The sequence below is a fragment of the Lactuca sativa genome, chromosome 9 (genome assembly GCF_002870075.4).
Source record: "Lactuca sativa cultivar Salinas chromosome 9, Lsat_Salinas_v11, whole genome shotgun sequence".
Lineage (NCBI taxonomy): Eukaryota > Viridiplantae > Streptophyta > Magnoliopsida > Asterales > Asteraceae > Lactuca > Lactuca sativa.
Window position 1 is genome coordinate 86,798,705 of NC_056631.2, and position 21,303 is coordinate 86,820,007.

General features: G+C 32.9%; 1 protein-coding gene across 3 annotated transcripts; it reads right to left on the minus strand.

Moving 5' to 3' along the window:
- Positions 1 to 6,780: 6,780 nt before the first annotated feature.
- Positions 6,781 to 19,160, minus strand: LOC111896794 (disease resistance protein RUN1). Of its 3 annotated transcripts, none has more exons than XM_023892780.3 (9): positions 18,651 to 19,160; positions 16,849 to 17,953; positions 16,688 to 16,756; positions 12,933 to 13,157; positions 12,095 to 12,844; positions 11,397 to 11,985; positions 8,067 to 8,164; positions 7,608 to 7,739; positions 6,781 to 7,404 (listed from the first exon to the last, which is right to left on the minus strand). In XM_023892780.3, exons 1-9 carry the CDS (start codon positions 19,136 to 19,138, stop codon positions 7,162 to 7,164), a joined length of 3,699 nt encoding a protein of 1,232 aa, XP_023748548.1. In that variant the 5' UTR covers positions 19,139 to 19,160; the 3' UTR covers positions 6,781 to 7,161. The 3 variants fall into 3 exon arrangements, 2 of the variants coding, with proteins under 2 accessions (XP_023748548.1, XP_023748549.1); XR_006187142.2 differs by lacking the exon at positions 6,781 to 7,404 and adding an exon at positions 9,899 to 10,028; XM_023892781.3 differs by lacking the exons at positions 6,781 to 7,404; positions 7,608 to 7,739; positions 8,067 to 8,164 and adding an exon at positions 9,031 to 10,028.
- Between the last annotated feature and the right edge of the window lie 2,143 nt (positions 19,161 to 21,303).

Below are 21,303 nucleotides of genomic sequence, written 5' to 3' on the forward strand. Positions count from 1 at the left end.
ATATATATATATATATATATATATATATATATATATATATATATATATATATATATATATATATATATATCGATTATGCCTTTAACCAGAGACGTGCTTGGAGGTTGAGAAAAATCTAATTTCGTTTAAGATTAGCTTTAAAGAGATCTTAAGGCAACATACTTCCAAACCTTTGTTTACTTTGTTTTTCATCATGCTTTTCAAAGTGAACTTTGTTTTTTATTATTTATTTCTAGTAGTTATGGGCTAAAAAACCTAACTTCTGTTTAGAGTAGAGGATTTTAGGACTATGCTTTAATTTATTGGATTATGGATGGTTGCTAGTTGCTTATTTTGTTATGATAGCTTGATAAAGACCCTTTTGTGTTAATGATATTGCTAAGTTTTACTGAGATTAGATGATCATTATGTTTTAGTAAACTTGAATCTTATGAATTTGTGATCATCAAAGTTATAAGACTATTGTTTTGATCATAAACCTAGGGTTAAATAGAAAAATAGGGAAATTAATGTGAAAGCAAATATATGATGATCATTCATGTATTGAATTGATGTTTTTATTTATTAATGTCAATCACTAGTTCATTTCTAGAATAATTCAAACTTAACACTAGTATTCTTGTTTATTTTTCCACTTGATCAATGAATGAGTGAACTTGTTTTACTAAAAGATTAGTCTTTTGATCATAAATTCTAGGCAACTTAGGAATTGGTAAGCAACAACTTAATTCATTGCAGTTTCCAAGAAAGCAACCATAGGAGTAAAGTGAATCGTATCTAAACGGAAGACTCACTACAAACAAATTAACATTTAGTGGCATAATTTTTTTGTACAACTATATTTGTTTTTAGTGGCATATTTTATGTGCCACTATAAATATTAATAGATTTAATGGCACTTAACATTTTTTACCACTCATACTCATAATAATTAATGGCATAATGATTTTAAATGCCATTAAAACTTATTGATTTTGTGTCATACAAGTTATTATATATCACTAAAATTTTATTAAACTTTTATAGATTTTTTACACCATTATAAGATTTTGTTTTCCCCTCTTTAACAAGCAGAAAAAATTGTTGAGGTTGATTGTCGATATATCTTCTGCCAGTTACAACTCTCTCTTGAAATGGAGTTTTCGGAGATTGTTTCTCTTTCTCCAACACTCTCTCTTGAAATGGAGTTTACGGAGATTGCAATTGAGTTTGGGCTTAAGGAATCGAAAGAAAGTCGTCTGTAAGCCATCGAGCTTCGTTACATCTCTGATCTTCAATTTAACTCATCAGATGTACATCGGAATCGTAAGTAGGTAGCTCCTTGCACTACTAGAAAAAAGACATACTATGGCAGACATATGTAAACACACTCCACACTTCTTATTTGTGTCGAGGAACCACCACCTATTGGTGCGATTTCTATGGCTTAAATGAACCTTCCCCCGTAGCTTCGATAAATATACCCGACCCTATCTACAAGTTCATATGATCAATCGCACATCCACATGTGAGTTCTATAGGTAATAATCGAAGGTTTATTTAGTTATGCCAGTTGTTTCCTCTGATTTCATGATTTATCCGCCATGTCTACTTTTTTCGCTATAAAATTGATTTACTTTTGACTTAAGATGGTTGATCCTGTTTCTAAATTCAATGGTTGATTTCGTGATTGAGCCCCCCATGTCCACATATTATTGTCTAAATCTCCAAAAAAATAAACTTTTAAATTTTTTGTCAGGAGTAGGTGTATGTACAGTTCTGTTTGCTAATAGTTTTTATGCAATCATTATATAGATTAGGATTTGTTTTTGTATTTATAGGTCGGGCTTTAAAAGATGTCACCAGAGGAGACAAGATTGGGGTACTTGTTTGAGGATTGGCTAGACACTAGTGTTGATGATGATGAGAAAAAAAAAAGGTAATTGTTCGTGTACTTGAATTTTTGATGGTCTAATGTGTGGTCTTAAGAATGGTTCTAAGATTTCCTAAATTGGTGTGAAATATTTATTTCTTGAAACATTCATGAAGAATTTTGATTTACTAGTATAATATAGATAAACATCTACTTATTGCTACTTACAATCGTCTCATAGTAAATTAAGCTTCAGCTTCTAATTTCTAAATGGTTTAAAATCTTTTTTTCATGAAATATTCCTAATTTTTATCAGATGTGCTTACGTATTGTAATATAACTTTGTATGTTGTATTTGTTGGTGGATGTTATGTCACATCAGAGCTTATTGATTCGATCTTACCCATTCAAAATTTCATTTTAGGTTATATTTGTTCTTTATTAGGGATCTCGTGAATTATGAACATTTCTTGTCTTATCAAAAAAAAAATTATTTGAATTTGATGTCAATGCCTTACTGTAGTTTAAGTTTCATAATGTTTGGAGATTTCATGTGCTTAACTGTATTTAATATTTATATTATTAGAGGTGTACATGTATGTAGGTCATGTAACTCATAAAAAAATGAACATGGATAATAGTTGCTCCTTATGGGTAGTAGGTACCAGCTACCCTAGATTCTCTTAATGAATTCTTTTGAACTCTTATTTATATTAGTTAAGTAGTTTATAACCCGTGAGAAACACGGTTATAAAATTAATTAATTTTTAATATTAAAAAATTAAAATTATTAATCAATTATTTAAATAAATACTTGAAGTTATATCACCTTATAATCTGTATTAATTTTATTTTGTTTTTTAATCTAATGCTATGAATTTAATATAATTAGAGTGGAAACTTTAAAATTTAAAATTTACAATGGATAATCAATTATTAATTAGTGTAATTATAGTGAAAATTTAAATTTTGAAATTTAAATTGTATAATTAATAGGTTGACAAATGACATAATCTACCCTAATAAATGAAAACAACTTTGTCACATGTCATTCTCTCATAAAATTAGCCACATGTCATTTTGTCATAATTTAAGATATATTTGTTTTCCACTTGTCATTACTTTAATTTTCATTTTCAATATATATCATTAATTTAGTTTCCATAAATTAAACCTATCATAATGACTATTAATTTCAAATTTTAAATTTCAAATTCAATTTCAAATAAATTTACAGTTTAAACCTTTATGTTTAACATTTTGTTATAATTAACCCGTTTAGTACACACTAAACACATAATTTTAATTTATTTATTTTTTGCATGTTTTTTTTTCTCGTAATTTTCATTTATTTCAATTTCAAATTCAGATAAAATTTCTATTTAATCGTTCGTACTTAAAATTTTGTTTTAATCAACCCGTATAATATACGGGTCTCACAACTAGTTGGTGATATATAACATTATTGAGAAGCTCTAATTATATGACACTTGTCAATAGGAGATTAAACATATTCTTTTATTAGAATAGGGATTGGATGCAATTACCTAAACTTAATATTTTCAACTTGTTTTAATTAAAGTCAAAATTTAATGTGTTTTTGGAGGTAATCTTTAAGTCGGTTACCAAAACTTACTTTTTTCAAGTTGTTTTCAATAAAGTCAGAAATTAATGTGTTTTTGCATGCAATCTTTAACACCCCCTATTGCAATACATGGGAGTACTCCTATAATACTTCCTCAAGTGTGTGCACATATCTTTTTGTCATTTAGTTCACTTGTTTTTGGATTTAATTTGCTCATTTTTGTTGTTTCTGAAATATCTCAATGTTGTTTTATTCTTTTCCTTTTCCTAATTTGTTATAGCCACCACTTGTTTATTGTACATTGATAAGAATTATGTTGAGAGTTAAACGTTAACACTTTTTCTATTGCAATTGTTTTCCACAAAATATGTATCTAATATGGTTGTTCATATGAAATAAAACATCCAATTTAAGAAGCATTGCTAATTTTGAGTGTTTTTGTTTGTGGAACAGGGTTATAGAGAAGATGAGGGTTTGAGCAAGTTTTAATTCATGTATCATTTACTCATGTTATCAAACTTCATACTAATGCCGTTAAAGGACTGGAGGAGGAAGGTATATTACCACACTCTTTTCTTGCCTCTTGTGTGTATGCGTGTTTTCTTGATCATAGTTAGTACAAATGCAATATGATCAACTATATTGTGGATTTGCATAGGTAACAAATAAAAAACATATATAGTTTAAGACATATCTTAACTAGTTCCTAACAATAGTTGACCATAAATCCATGATTAAATCCTAATTTTCCTATTTTTACATCTTTTAACATACATATATTGAAAACAAAATTATAAAAATGAGATTTATAGAAATACCCCTGGTCAAATATATGTTTTTAGCCCCCTCCTTGTTTATATGAAAGCCCATAGAAGTTGTCTCTTTGTCAATTAATCAAAAGGCATCATATCTATAATTTACTCGTTTGTGTGGTACTTTGGTTTCATGACTTTCAACCATCAGTCTTACATAAATATTATCAAATCTATAAAAAAAAAATTGAAATATATTTATTTTTAAATTATGTTCTTCATCATACTTCTTATACAGTTGATATTTATCAGCGATCAAATCAATCATTAACCAAACTTTTTGTGATGAATTATCGACTTGATATAAGGGAATTGTCTATTTAATTCGGATGAGCAAGGCTCATCCCTCTTGTTCAATGAGTGGTGTTGGGAAATATTAACATGTATTTTCTAGTGATAAATATATATTGTGTAGTTAGAATATCTTAACAATTTTGGAAGTTGTTTTAGTAAATTAACATCTTTTTTTTTTTTTTGCTTTATTTTAGGTTTGCATCACCAAGAATGCAATTGATGATGCCATGGAAAAGCTATTGGCTCGTGGGTAAGTTACTAAAATGCTTAAAATATTGTCATTTGTTAATTTCTTACAAGTTCTTGGATTATCATTAAATAACTATTGACGGATTTTATGTAAAATTTGAAGGTATAAAGTTAGATGAGTGGAACAATTGGAAACATCAGAGCAAGCAAAATTAGGGCCTATGATGTGAGTTTATGACTTAAATGTATTTCCATTTGTGTATAAGTGCCATATTTTGTCATTTGTAGATAATATGTCATTATTTATTTAAATATTATGTCTCTAAATGTTCGCAGGTAGTTCAAAGAAAATTAGTAAGTGTGTTTAAACCATCAAAATTGATCACTGGCTACATTGGGCCACAAGTTGTTCATCTTCTCGCTATAAAGGGGGTATATTCTTTTCAGTTATATAACTTTATTGTCATTGCCAATACATTATTATTATTTAAATATAACCATTGTCATTAATCATTACATTTGTGTACATCATTACATTTGTGTACAATGTATAAGAAGTTTTGATGATCATTCAAGTACATATGGATTTGCCTTTATTGATTGTTCTGCCTTATAGTTTTAGGTTGGATCAATTAGTGATGATGCTTCATATACAACATTAGACTTATTTGATATTTACTTAGACTTTAGTTTAAAAGAATTCAAAATATTGATGAAAACCAATGAAATTATTATTATTTTCTACAATTAAAATAGTTTTTTATTTAATATTATAGCCAAAAAAAGTGTCACTATAAGTAGAAGAAAATCTAGAATTACATGTAATTAGCAATTATAAATATATGCCAAAAAATATTTTATTGTATTGTGCAAATATAAAAGTACCACTAAAGGCAAGATCAATTTTATAACTACATGAGTTTTTAGCGGCAAAAATTATGTGTCACAAAATAGTTTTTGTCTACCATGGAAAATAAAAAAATGTCACTAAAACACTAAAAATTGCAGCGTCAAACACTGAAAAGTGTTACTAAAGAGTTTTAGTGGGAGCATTTCTAGTGACATTTTTTTATTTGTGCCACTGATTCTCTTTGAGACATTTGGTGACACTTTTTTGGTATTTAGTGACACTTTTTGTGTGCCACTAAATGACATTTTGTTTGTAGTGGCTCCCTAATATATTGTCTTAAAACTTAATTTTGATTGCTTTTTGTTAGTTAATCTATTTGGTGATAATTGCTTTTAAGTAGTTTGGACTTGCAAAACTAGGAAAAAAACCCGTCATTTACTTGCTTTTAAATTAGTTAACTTTTAGCTGTTAATCATTCTCGTTTCCCTTGTGTTCGACAACCTACTTTCTTACTATGTACTATTGTTCGATTAGGTACACTACCCGTTACATTTAGCTAGCTTAGATTGTTTGCTTCATAAATTAAAAACTATTATATAAATTGTGTATCCGTACTTTTAGTCTTTATTACAATTCTTTGTTCCTGACTTTTTATTTGTTTTTCTCTAATGAATTTAGAACATGTTTTGCTGGTATGCAAAGCTCAAGTGATTCGGTTATCCAGCTGTCAGTGTGAACAACGGGTGTGATGTGGATGGTGATTGACATATTTATTGTCGAGTTGGTATGTCAGCATGTATTCTTAATTTTTGCATGTGCACATGGTAAATTTAATATTTATATTTAATATCTTAAATAATAAAATTCTATAAAAATGACTTATTATTTTCCTATCAAAATAATGTGGCTTCAAAAATATTTACTAATTAGGTTAAATTTTATACCAAATCAAAATTATAAGATAAAATAAAAAACAAGACAAATTGAATTATCAAGGTAATTACCTTTTCATTTTATTCATATTTTTGTAACTATTTTTTGTACACATCTACGTAATGAACATTTTCACACGTGACTGGTACCGGCTATAACTTGTAATAGTCGGTCATATCAGTCATATGCGAACACCTCTAACAAATTGGCTACCTAAATGTGCAAAAAGAAAAATTAGTCAAATATGAATACAACAAAAAGGTAATTAAGCTGAAAAGTGAATTTTCCATTCTATAAAGGAGTGGCACAAAGATATTTGGTTTATTATCCTGATAAAGGTGCGAAAAAGAGCTAAAAGCAAAGCAATAACCCGGGAACATGGCTCCATAATACCTAAAGACAAGGACTAGAGCTTGGAGTTTTGAGCCCAACCATTCGACATAAATATATGCGAAATGAATCTTGATTTTCTGTCAAATACCCCCTACCATGGCGAATTTTCCAATTCTTGGATCGATTTCGTACGCTATTTCTGAAAACATCAGTGAGAATCCAAGAAATAAACCTTGTTGTGGTTGCACACCTGCGAGTTGTATATAACCACAAAATTAAATCACCCAGTTTTGTTAGTGATCCATCAATAAATCTAGTCTTGTTCTTGACTGGCCGAATATTGATCGGATTCATTGTCTTCTTCTTGACTGGCTGAAGATTGCTCGGATTCATCAAATAACCGGTCCACACGCAGAATAATGAACATGATTAACAGAATGGTGATAAAAATATGGAAGACAACCATCAGCGGAAGCATGAGTTGTGGGTTATTGTTGAAGCCCGGAGGATAGAAACACCAATAACATGCAAGGGCACATCCAGTTACCTGAATAAACTACAAGAATAACAATAGGAAGTTTATGTTATCAAGACGAGGGATTTAGAACAATCAAGTTAAGGGGAAAACATGTTATAAACTGAAAGTTGATGTCATTTTCTCTCAAAAACCGAATTCACATGTCATGCCATGTGAGCAAAAATGAAAGAAATAACAAACGAGAAAAATATATTGATCTGCTAAACATAATATTCAATTACCTTTATTTTTGTATTTCTGGATATAGGTCTTCTAGCAAGTTTCATCATCTTCCCAACCATACTTGATGTGAACTTCAAAGTTTTATCTAGAAAAAATGATTTTGACATCTCTCTGATGTTGTAAATTTCCTCCTAATATTTTTTTTCATAAACAACAGAGCGAGATTAGTGAAATCCAAATATCACACTACTACTCATAACCAAATCAGCATCAAGTACCACAATGTTAAATTAGATTATAATGGTTGTAATATTTGATAGAAAGATATTTGTATCAACCTTAAAAGCATCGTATGTATAATGCCATAGGAATGGGGATTTTAGAGAAATATCAATGGATTTTGAATTATAGACATATTTGGTAACCCCTTGAGTTTGTAAAATTGGAGAGTCCATTGTAAGAATTGTTATGATCAATTCGTGTTGAAAAATGAAATATTAGGGAAAAAAAATATGTACCAAGTCAGGACCATGGATGATGCATCTAACAGTTTTCAACTCTGTAAATGATTGATTCAAGTGCTTAGGTCGACCTGTCTTTCTCCATCCTCGTACCTCTGTAACAATGTGTCATGGATGAATTCTCTCTATTTTTAGCATAAGTTTGATGAAGAACAGAAATTAGGGTTTAATGAATCAATAGAAACAAAGAAAAGATTGTACAGAAGACAAAGATGAAATTGAACTAATTGATTTAAACGATAACACAATCTTAAAAGATTGCCCAGGGAATCTCCCTCTCACTAAGCCGAAAGCTTAAGAGCCAATACAAAAGTATTAGGGAAAATGACTCTTGAGGGTAATTAACTTTTGCGTTTGTACTCATTTGGTCCTTTTTTTTTTTGTATTCAATATACCATCGAACTTGTTGTTGGTGTTTACCATAGCCCTTTTGACCGGCTTTTGACCTGTGATAGCCGGTCAAAGGGTTATGGTGAACACAAACAACAAGTTCGATGGTATATTGAGTACAAAAAAAAGGAAAGGGACCAAATGAGAGCAAACGCAATAGTTGGTTACCCTCCTGATTCATTTTCTCTTTACTCATTTACAGCAAATCCCACATCATCTCCTACTGAAACTAATGACTATGAGATTCATTATTGCTTCTCTTCAAAACATAACTCACAAAAGGACATTATTCATGCATGTACAATTTTGTAATGCACTTGAATATTTATTAAGGGAATCTTGACTAAGCAGACGCATTTCATGACAACATTTACATTTGCAATCAAATGATTTATCGTATCATGAATTCTAGACAAGTCTACAAACGAGTAGAATCACAAGTGCTGTGATTTTTGAGTTTACTTAGCTTTAAGATCGAACTCATGGGATAAGATACAACATCAATATGTACAATATCATGCTGGTTTTGTAGACACATCACCATAATACTGTACATATTGATGTTGTATCTTATCCCATGAGTTCGATCTTAAAGCTAAGTAAACTCAAAAATCACAGCACTTATGAATCCACTCATTTGTAGACTTGTCTAGAATCCATGATACGATAAATCATTTGATTGGAAATGTAAATGTATTCATGAAATGCGTCTGCTTAGTCAAGATTCCCCTAATAAATATTCAAGTGCATTACAAAATTGTACATGCATGAATAATGTCCTTTCGTGAGTTATGTTTTGAAGAGAAGCAATAATGAATCTCATAGTCATTAGTTTCAGTAGGAGATGACGTGGGATTTGCTGTAAATGAGTAAAGAGAAAATGAATAATGAGGGTAACCAACTATTGTGTTTGTTCTCATTTGGTCTCTTTCCTTTTTTTGTACTCAATATACCATCGAACTTGTTGTTTGTGCTCACCATAACCCTTTGACCGGCTATCACAGGTCAAAAGTCGGTCAAAAGGGCTATGGTAAACACCAACAACAAGTTCGATGGTATATTGAATACAAAAAAAAGGGACCAAATGAGTACAAACGCAAAAGTTAATTACCCTCAAGAGTCATTTTCCTAAAGTATGACACTACCAATTTTCTAGACAATCTGGACATAAGCCTCCCCCCCTCTTTTATTCTAGAGTAAATAACACGAATCGTCCCTCGTGTGGAAAAAACACGTTTAGTCACTTTTTTCAAAAATTAATTCCGACTGTCCCTCGTATGTTTAAATCTTGTAGGTTTCATCCCTCCTAACCTAAATGACAATAATGCTCGTTTTCATTTCTTTTTTGATTTATTTTTAGTTTGTTTGTTACTTTCAATATAAAAGAACTAAAAAATATGTGGACCACTACACCATATTACCCCCACCTTCAACCTAACCTTATTTTTATTAATTTTAAGTGTGTTCTTGAATCTTGAGCATCAACCACTATAACTGCCCAAACCAAAATCAGCAACCCCCTCAAGCTTCTCCGACAGATCCCATGGCCGGTCCAAACGTATATGGTGCCTGGGGCGAAAAGAAAAAAAGAGCCCCACAATGACAAGTATAATAAAGATTAAAAAAAATATATCATTTATTTTTCAGTATATGCATGTTCTATTAGCAATAACAAGAAAGTCAAATTGTTTATCCTTTGAGCTAATTTGAGTTTGAACCAACTTTATATCATAAAAATTATTTAGGTAATATATATATATATATATATATATATATATATATATATATATATATATATATATATATATATATATATATATATATATATATATATACTACATAGCCTATAAATTTTGGCCCTCCTGGAGACGTGGGCCCTAGGCGGTCGCCCAGGTTCCTCACCATCTGGACCGGTCCCGGCCCTCTGCCCATCTCCACCATCAAAGGTTCTTAAAAAGTTCAACGATTACATCTTTTAAGTTGAAGAATGATTTCAATTTCAACTTTGGGAATTTCAAAAACAATTTGAGATTTGTAGATATCAATAGGTTGTTGAAGATTTAGTTATTGAAGGTCTCGATTTGTATACGTTAAGACCTCTGAGTCTCTGTGACATCTTCCCAGCAAACCCATCTACGCCGCCTCCATCCCTTTTTGATATTCATACATGTCTCTCCGATGGGGTCTGATTTAGGATCCAACTTATTGGTTGGCTGTCGATGATGACTTTCGAGGTGCAGAACGGCGGTAGTTTTAGCTTACAGATTGGTGGCGACTTCTGAAATTCTACCAGCGCTGAAATTTCAACCACATTTGGAATCCCCACATCAACCACCGGTGAAATTCCGTTACTCTGTGAGGCTTCTTATGCAGTCAGATCTTAGAATTCAACCACGTTGACCAAATCGAATGTATCTGGATGGGTTTTTTGAAGCTCGTCTGAGGAAGATAATAGTTCTGGAAGACGACCTCGCCGGAAAAAGATGACCTTCCCGGTGGTTCTGCAGAGATGAAAGAAGAAGAGAGAAAGAGGGAAAGGTTTTCACGTTCCAGCTTCATAGAGGTGGGGTAGTGGAGTGAGATTAAGGTAGAGGGTAGGAGTGGGGCCATTTCCTTTTTAAAATTATAAATAATAGAAAATTAATTGAAAAATAAACATACAAGGGTATTATGGCCATTTCAGATTTCGCACGGACTAAAACCGTAACAAAAATGTCTTTTAGGGATGAAAACCACAAGATTTAAATATACACAGGACAGGACGGTCTGAATTAATTTTTGAAAATAAGGACTAAACGTGCTTTTTGGCGCCTGCAAGGAACGATTCGTGTAAGACTATTGGATTATTATTATTATTATTTGGGAGTACTTAATGATTCCCATCAAAAATTTAACTAAAATTCTGAGAATTAGCTTGACAAAAGGGACATTACATACCTGTAGAGTCTATGGTATCACCAACTAAAATTCTAAACCAATCAGGAGTCTGTCTATCAACCTCCATTAACTCAAAGAAATCACGGCGACAAAGATAGTAAGCTCCTGTGCTTAGTTGAAATCGGGACAAATCTCCTCCAAGAATTTCTACCCATCCCTTGTTATTACCCAAGTTTTCTTCAGCTTCTTTATCATCAGTGTAAACAAGGCTCACACCACATTCATGTACGTCCAATCCCCTCATTACTGCAATAGAGATACTAACCGTATCTCCAGTGTCCAATATGTTTCCAATCGGCCAATAGCTTAACCATATACCAACATTACCAAATTCAGGTTTGCCAAAGACTCTGGGGTTGTACATCAAATCAACACCATTGGTTGTACTGATTTTACAAAACCATGACGACCAAGAATCACCGGATATTGTGTACTTAAAAATTACATTAAGTCCTTTGAGCTTCTTATTCCTGGGAAATGAAGGCAACCCAAAGGACAAATAGGGAGATTCGGATACATACTTAGGCTTCATGTTTGGATCCTTTATGTCTGGAAGAGATGTGCTCATTATATCGAATTCATACAATATCTATGCCATGTTAACACTTGAATTCAGTCACATATATTAAGTTTGTTGGTAGAATCATGATGTGCTTGTGTGTGTGTGTGTGTGTGTGTTTGAGAGAAAAACAGTTTACCTGGACACAGGAACTTCTGCCTTTAGTGAGCTCATCATCACCAACAAGGCACACCTCTAGATTTTGATATTTCTTTAGCCACTTCATGTGTCCCAAATCATTTTCTTCAAGCTTGACTAAAGGAACTAATTTGATAAAGCCTTCGATTTCAAACAAACTAATGCAACCTTCATAGCCAAACTCTTGTAATGTGAATTGAGGAGATTTGAAAGTTATTATCTCCAGAGCTTTACAGTGATATACATACAATTCTGCAAGTGTATTTGGAAGACACAGAATGCATTTAAGTCGTGAACACAATGACAAGTCAAGCACCCGCAGGTTTTTCAGATGATCATAACAAGGGAGGAACTCAAATAGACTATTGCCTAAGTTCAAGTACTGCAAAGATGGTTGAAGGCTAAAACTCAGAGGAAAAGAATCAGTGCACTCAAGATAACAATCCTTGAGGAATAATTGGTGTAACGAATATGGGAAGGAAAATGTAGGTTGTTCTCCAACTGCTCCACCAAAAGTAGAAGCAACTAGCCTTACTAACAGGTTTGTATGCTCCCTTTTGCACAGATTTTTACACCCTGTCATGTTCAGTAGTGCAAGACTCGTCAGTTCTCCTATGGTCTCACAAACACGAACCAGACTTTGACAGTTCCAAAGAATCAAAGTCTCAAGATGAGGAATCCTGGACATGTTGCGGATTTCTAATAGATTGAACGAGTCTTTAAGATTTAGAATCTGCAGCGATTGAAGAACCTGTTGTGAAAGTAAAAAAAATTATGTGGCACTCAGTTTCTGCATAAAAGGCCATTAAAATTCAAAAAGAGGATATTGAATTTCCTACCACGGGTGGGTCGAATACTTCCAAGTTGCTAGAGCTCATGTCTATAGCCACCAAATTTCCCATGAACAAGTCAGATGGTATGGTTCTTAAGTGGAATCCAAGCCAGCAGAGCCATCTTAAATCTTCTGAAATATTCTCGTATGACCCGGTGAGTTGCACAGAATTTAGCTGGAGCAATTTTAGTTTATCCATCTTTTGAAGTGCATCTGTGTTGAGGTGTGATGCCTACAAAATTATAGTGAGGAGGGATAGTAATTAAGCATAAGTTCACCAAAGATTCCTTAATTATTAGAATTCAATTCCTTGAGTATCAATTGATAATTATCATTTTGCAATGCTTGTGTGATGGTTGGGGTTATAAATCAATTGCTATTAATGAGTTGGAATGAGACATATATATATATATATATATATATATATATATATATATATATATATATATATATATATATAGTACATCGTGGTACTTGTATTAGATAATTAGATAGTAAATTATTCAATTGTATTATGTATTTATCTCTCCTTTATTATAGGAGTTTATTGTTGTAATCTATTCTATATATACAATACAACACACACAAATTAACGTGTGGTTGATTTACTAAAACCTACATGGTATTCCTTGCCTTGTTCACTTTTTTCGCCTCCCCTTGGAATTGTTGGTTGGAAAGCTTCAAATCTCACACTCTAAACTTTCGTATATAATGAACTTGGAGAAGAGAACAAAAGACTTTCAAATATGAAGTATAAATGGTGTACTTTAAAGTTGCAGAAAAAGGTAGACATTGAAGACTTACTTTATTCATTAACTCTAAAGGCTTTAAATAGACTACCGACTACAATGTGCAACACAAAAGTAGGAATAAAATACTCCTATTTTTACTACACCTAAAGACCCACTCTCTAAAGTATACCTCCTTGCAAATCGGTCAAAGGAGTATACCAATTCTAAAATAATAAAATCAATAACTAAAGACATAAAACTTAAACTAAATATTCTTTATTCCAATACCCAACTGCATGTCACATGAATATGGTAAGTGAGCCAATTAATTCCAACAAGAATCGGCTGCCCAACCACAACAGCCTCCAACCGATGCACCCAATGATCCTTCTGATCATCATGGTCATTCATCTAATTCTGATTCTTATGATATTAATGATCATTCTGATCACGATCATCATGACATCGGCATTCATCCACCATCTCCAATCCCTTCCACGCATCCAATGCACTCGGTCTAAGTCTGGTATTTCCAAAAAACAACATATAGCCGATTTCGCATCACTCACCAACCATGCGTTGCATGTTGCTTTACTTTCTACATCTCAGCTTAAAGGGTACAAATCTACGGCTAAACATCCTTAATGAATGGCCGCCATGCATGAAGAAATTGAGGCCTTACATGCAAATAACACTTGGACCTTAGTGCCTTGACCCTATCCCTCCAACATTGTCGGTTCTAGGGAGGTCTATCATATTAAGTATAACTTTGACGGCTCAATTGAACATTTAAAAGCCCGTCTTATTGCTCAAAGTTTCACCCAAATTCCTGGACTCGATTACTCTCATACTTTTAGTCCGGTTGTCAAAACCTCCACAGTTCGCATTGTTCTATCTCTTGTTGTCTTAAATACATTGTGTTTACATCAGCTTAATTTCAAAAGCGTATTCCTGCATCGTCATCTTACTGAAATAGTTTTTATGGAGGTTTATTGATCCTCAGCTTCCTAATCATGTTTGCAAACTAACTAAGGCTCTTTATGGCTAAAAATAGGCCCTCGTGTCTGGCTTCAACGCCTTAGCACCTTCTTGCTTGCTAATGGTTTTGTCTGTAGCCGTGCTGACACCTCCTTATTCATTTTTTTCTCGACATTCATGCATCATGTACCTCCTTGTCTATGTTGACGATCTCATCCTTACTGGTAATAAGGAATCTGTCATTACAACCTTCACTGCACGACTACACACAAAGCTTACTATTAAAGATCTTGGTGCTCTCAGTTACTTTCTTGGTTTAGAGGTCACTTATACCGATGATAGTCTCTTCTTAAACCAGTCAAAATATGCAAAATATATTCTTTCTGATTTAATTGACTCTAAATCTAGTACCAACACCCTTGGCCACTCATGAAACTTTCATAACTAATGGAACACCTTTTCCTGATCATACTCTTTATCAATCCTTAGTCGGAGCTCTCTAATACTTAACGATTACTAGACCAGATCTCTCATATGCTATAAATCAAGCTAGCCCATATCTCCATGCGCCTACTGATGCTCATTTTCAGTCTGTGAAACGTATACTACGGTATGTAAAAGGCACCGTCTCTTTTGGCCTTATTTTCAGATGACCTCAAAGCAACAACATTCTTGGGTATTCAAATGTTGATTGGGCTTGTTGTCTTGAGACTTGCAAGTCTATTTATGGCTACTCATTTTTTCTTGGTGGCAACTTAGTCTCATGGAGTGCCAAGAAACAACCAACCGTCTCGCGATCTAGTTGTGAGTCAGAATATCGGGCCATGGCGAAAACAGCAACTGAAATTGTTTGGATTACTCATCGTTTACGGGAACTTCATGCGCTAACTCCTGATTGCCCTACCTTGCTTTGTGACAACAAAAGTGCCTTATTCATGACTCAAAGTCCAGTTGCTCGCAAACGTGCTAAACATATTGATCTCAATTACCATTTTGTTCGCGAACTAGTTGCTATGGGCAAACTTTACACAAATATCGTACCAACCAAGCTTTATGCGGCATGCATCTTCACTAAGAGTCTTCCGCGTGCTCAATTGGAGCATTTTCGTGCGATGCTACGCCTTAGTCATTCGCTTTAGAGGGGATATTAGATAAATAGATAGTAAATTATTCAATTACGTATTATGTATTTATCTCTCCTTTACTATAGGAGTTTATTGTTGTAATTTATTCTATATATACAATACAATACAACACACACAATTTAAGTCTGGTTTATTTACTAAAACCTACAACTTGACTAAAGTATACCCATAGACGTATACAAAACTTTATGCGGCATGCATCTTCACTAAGAGTCTTCCGCGTGCTCAATTGGAGCATTTTCGTGCGATGCTACGCCTTAGTCATTCGCTTTAGAGGGGATATTAGATAAATAGATAGTAAATTATTCAATTACGTATTATGTATTTATCTCTCCTTTACTATAGGAGTTTATTGTTGTAATTTATTCATGCGCTAACTCCTGATTGCCCTACCTTGCTTTGTGACAACAAAAGTGCCTTATTCATGACTCAAAGTCCAGTTGCTCGCAAACGTGCTAAACATATTGATCTCAATTACCATTTTGTTCGCGAACTAGTTGCTATGGGCAAACTTTACACAAATATCGTACCAACCAAGCTTTATGCGGCATGCATCTTCACTAAGAGTCTTCCGCGTGCTCAATTGGAGCATTTTCGTGCGATGCTACGCCTTAGTCATTCGCTTTAGAGGGGATATTAGATAAATAGATAGTAAATTATTCAATTACGTATTATGTATTTATCTCTCCTTTACTATAGGAGTTTATTGTTGTAATTTATTCTATATATACAATACAATACAACACACACAATTTAAGTCTGGTTTATTTACTAAAACCTACAACTTGACTAAAGTATACCCATAGACGTATACAAAACAAGATGCAAGAATTTTTGGATCAACTTAAAGAGCTTCAATGTTTTCGTTACATATAAATAACAGGCATTAGGTTTTAATCATGTATTACCTTGAATGCGCGTTGTTCTTCCTGTAACATTCTCTTGTCAAGTGCTAGACCTTCGATTGTATTGGAACCCTAAATAGAAAAAAAAAATGAAACTTCAGAATTAAAGATAAACTAAGACAATGCGAAAGAAAAAACAAGCTTCAACAAAGGAAGCATCTCACCTTTCCTTTTCTCAGAACATCATAAGAATCCTTATTAAGCCAGACTCTACTACGTTTTGCAGGGTCTTTGGGTGATTCTTGATGGACTATTCTTCTCCCCATCTCTTGAAGCAATGGGTGCATCATTAGTTTCTTGTTTGCAGAAACAGACACAAGGCATCTGTTGGTTAGTATTTTGATCCCCGATACTGCAGAGTAATCATGCTCCAATATCTTCACCACATAATCTATGTCTTTCCCGACAAAGAAACAAGCAATATGCAGAAACAACTCTTTGTTAGATTCATGTGGCAAAGAGTTGTAGCTCCTGATAAGTACACGTTGAATTCCAACATCAATATCTCTTCCCAGTAAACTCAATGTACTATTCCAAAATAGAATGCTATTATCCTGCGCTAGAGAGGAACCCAACACTTCTAGAGCCAACGGATTTCCTTCACAATACTTCAATACCTGTTCTGCAAGCTCCTCGTAACCTTCCATTAGAGTTTTGGATCCGAAGGCATGTCGACTCAAAAGCTCTAATGATTCATCATCATCCAGTAATTTCATTTGGTATTCTTGACACCTCCAAGACCTAGACTCGAACCATTTACCTAGATTGTTTTCTCTAGTTGTTATTATAATCTTGCTTCGTTTGTTAATATGCCCAGATCCCAGTAAAGCTACCAACTGGCTCGGTTCAACTATGTCATCTAGAAGAATAAGTGCTTTCATCACTTGTAAGGCCTCTTCAATCTTGAATGTACCTTGACAAACGCTGGGTATTTTTCTCTTCTTTCCTCCGGAAATATCTGCAAAAAGTTTTTCTTGTATCTGAAGTAGATCATGTGGTTCTTTAGATCTACTACCGATGTCTTCAACAATACTAATGCTTTCAAAATTTTGGCTATTTGAGTAAACAATGTATCGGGCCAATGTTGTCTTCCCACTTCCTCCCATGCCATAAATTGTTAAAAATTCTGCATTGGATTCGGTTAACCAAGAATGGATATCCTTGTATCGAGTAGCCATCCCTGTTAAATTGATTGGGAGATGGACTTCTTTACGATCCAGTTTATTGTATATGGTGCCAACAATTTCCTTTATAAACTCTGTTTCAGGCCTGGAACAACACAAGAAAATGAACATGTTTGTTAGATGATGTTCAGAGATTCTTTGATAGACATGAATGAAGATATTGAATAATTAACTTTCCTAATGTCACATACTACTAATATATGTATAAATTTGATCCCCTTAAAGTTCCACAAAGAAATCAAAATTCGAATAAAACCTGATCAATTAAAGTATTTACAATGGCATACAAGATTTTTTTTCACGTTAACTAAATATTCAACTGTAAATAAAAACTAAATCAAAATAAAACAAATATTGATAGAGATTAAACCAAATTATGTACATCAAAGCCCTTATAGTCGAGTTCATAACCAAACCTTACTTAGCTCTAGTCAAGAGTCAAACCTATATGTGGTGTATCAAGAAGCATTAAGCTGTTCACTTCTTGACATAAAACGAGGAAATCATCGCCTATTTGTTTTTATTACATTTTTTCATTTAATTCTAACTGAATTACATTTTCACCAACTCCTCCGAATTTCTATGAAACAAATATCTCCTAAAAGTTCAAAGTTATTGACATATTTAACCACAAAAAAACTTACCGAGTCATGAATATGATATGTAGACCAAAATTTGGCTAGAGGTTAACACCAGTTACAATCCAATTATTGAATAAAGTACTATCGAGTTAAAAATGGATATCAGTTAAGATTAAATTAAGAACAAATAAACAAGCATACCCAGACAAAACCATGCCGGCCAAATCAGCAACCTCCTTAAGAGCTTTCTTCCACAGGTTAACTTTGTCATTTGTCCACTTTGAAGAGGCTTTGACTTCGATTTCGAAGGTTTCATTTTGATTCCTTACATCAGACGGGTCAACGTGATAAAAAACTGGGAGAACGAAATGACTGCACTCCCTTCTTTGTGTGAGTATCAACAGAAGCTCGTCTAGGCACCAAGTGGACGTTGCATAGTTTTTTGACAACACAACTATTGAAGCCCTAGACTCTTTAACTGCACTCTCGATCTCTGGCTTCAGGTGTTCACCTCTGTTGATTTCTTCGTTATCCCGAAAAGTACAAATTCCTGCTCGCTTTAATGCATAATAAAGATGATCTGTAAAAGAATCACGAGTATCTTCGCCTCTAAAGCTTAGGAAAACGTCATATCTGTAAGCATTAGCAGTAGGAGAATCCGTAGTGCAGGAGGATGAACAGGAAGCCATTGAAATTTCGAGAATGGAAGTCTTGGTCTGGCTGTATGATTAAAAGGAGAAAAAAACGTGGGCCTCGTTTTAGTAAAAGAAAATTTTTCAATAATGCAAAATGACACCACCCGTCAAAACTTTACTCGATATAATACGAAATTAATGGGCTTGGTAAAAGACATTTCGAGACGTTTAAATAAATAGGTTGATACGAAAACACACGCAAATTAAACGGATTTGGTTAGTGTTAAAATTTTAAACTCGAATACGACTTAGATATAACCCATTTAATTATATATAGTTGTTTATAAATTTTATATTTTTAAAAATATATTATATATTATAGACTTATAACGAGTCAAAGTCAAAAATTAAAATTAAAAATACAAACTCTAACTATTTCCATACTATGAATTTTGTTTTTCCACCTCCCAATTCCGGTGTTTTGTTTTTTCTTTTTGCATCCATGTCTCCTACTTTTCATCCTTTAAAATGTTTTAACATGACATGACACAACATATTTATAAGGTCTAAACCTTAACCCCAAACCTAATTCGAAAATAAATAGGTTGACAACGACACGACATGATAATTAAATGAACCAGGTCTAACATATTTTCAACCCATTGAATGTCTTGACACGACATGAACCCGACATAACACGACACGTTTTGTAGGTCTGACGAACGATGATATAGGTGATTAGCAGTCAACAATGTTCTACTTTGTTCGAAAAATAAACTATCATTTTCTTGCTTATTCATTATAATGAAATCTATTTAAGCCTATTATTTTATCGTCTTTTACAAATAAGTCTCAAACTAAAATTTGTTTATGAAAAATCATGAATTACCGATAAAAATGACGATTTGACCATTTTTTCCGGTTTACTGATTACATTACTAACGTAGACGCCTAGTCAGTAAATGAGCTGGGAAAATTTTTATTAAACTCCCATTATTTTACCATAATTTACGAATAATTCTCGAACTAAATTTTGTTTATAATAAAACATGAATTACAAGAAAAATTGACGATTTGACCATTTTTTTCCAGTTTGCCGATTGCATTGTTGACATAAACGCCTAGTCAGTAAATGAGCTAGCTGGGAAAATCTCCATTAAACTCACATTATTTTACCTTCATTTACTAATAAGTTCTGTTTCCCCAAAAAGCATGATTTACGGGAAAAAGTAATGGTTTTGACCATTTTCTCTGTGTAACACGCATCTTATTAGTTTCATTAGTGTATTCTAATTAGTCTCCAAGTCCATAATTCTATTGGATCTTCCTTTATGTGAAGTATAATAATGAGAAAAAAAAGTGAAATGTTTTTAGTTATTGAACTTTAATGTTTTTTGGTTTTAAGTTTTCTTTTGTCTATTTTAGTTTTTGGTTCTAAGTTCCTTTTTATGTCATCCACATCTTTCTTTCATTTTTTATAATATCAAGACTTTTTATTACTTGAGGGCAAGTAAAGTTTAAGCTTGGGAACATTTGTCAATTGTCATTTTATGCATCATTTATGTTAGTTTTTACTATTGTCATGCATCATATTTTATGTATTTGTGTCTGCATTAGAGTTAAATAATGATCAACATATGTTTTTCACCAAAATGCCCATATTGCTCATATTTTTATGTATAACTCATGTATTTTGAAGAGCAGCGTTATTCTGGAGAAACTAAGTCTGAAACACAAAAAAATAACAAACATGGGTTGTGGTCCACTTACGGAACTTGACTAGAATTTATTTATTTTTCTAAGGACCAGAAGTTGTGATGGTCAAACACGACCTGACACATAAACATGGGTTGTGTTTCCAACGTGTGTTTTTGTCCTCGTGTTATTTTATAATTTAGGAAGAAATTTTGGGGCTCTTCAACCTGTTTCAACCAAACATGGTCTATCCGCCCCAAAATAGGATGTGTTTGGTGCCTATGTTTTAAAAAAAATGTTGAAAATAGCAACCTACTTCGGTAATATGTACGTCGGGTTGGAGAGGAGGATAGAAAAATGCAGGTTACAACAACAATGCTCTAAGCGGAAAAACTATTAACAATTAATCATATTATAGCACATGCAACCTAAGGGATCTATGTCTTTCACATAAAGCTTTTGGAAGCAAGCACCAGAAAACTCTCGTCTCTGATGGTTCAAACTCAACCCTGGCAATGAGGAGA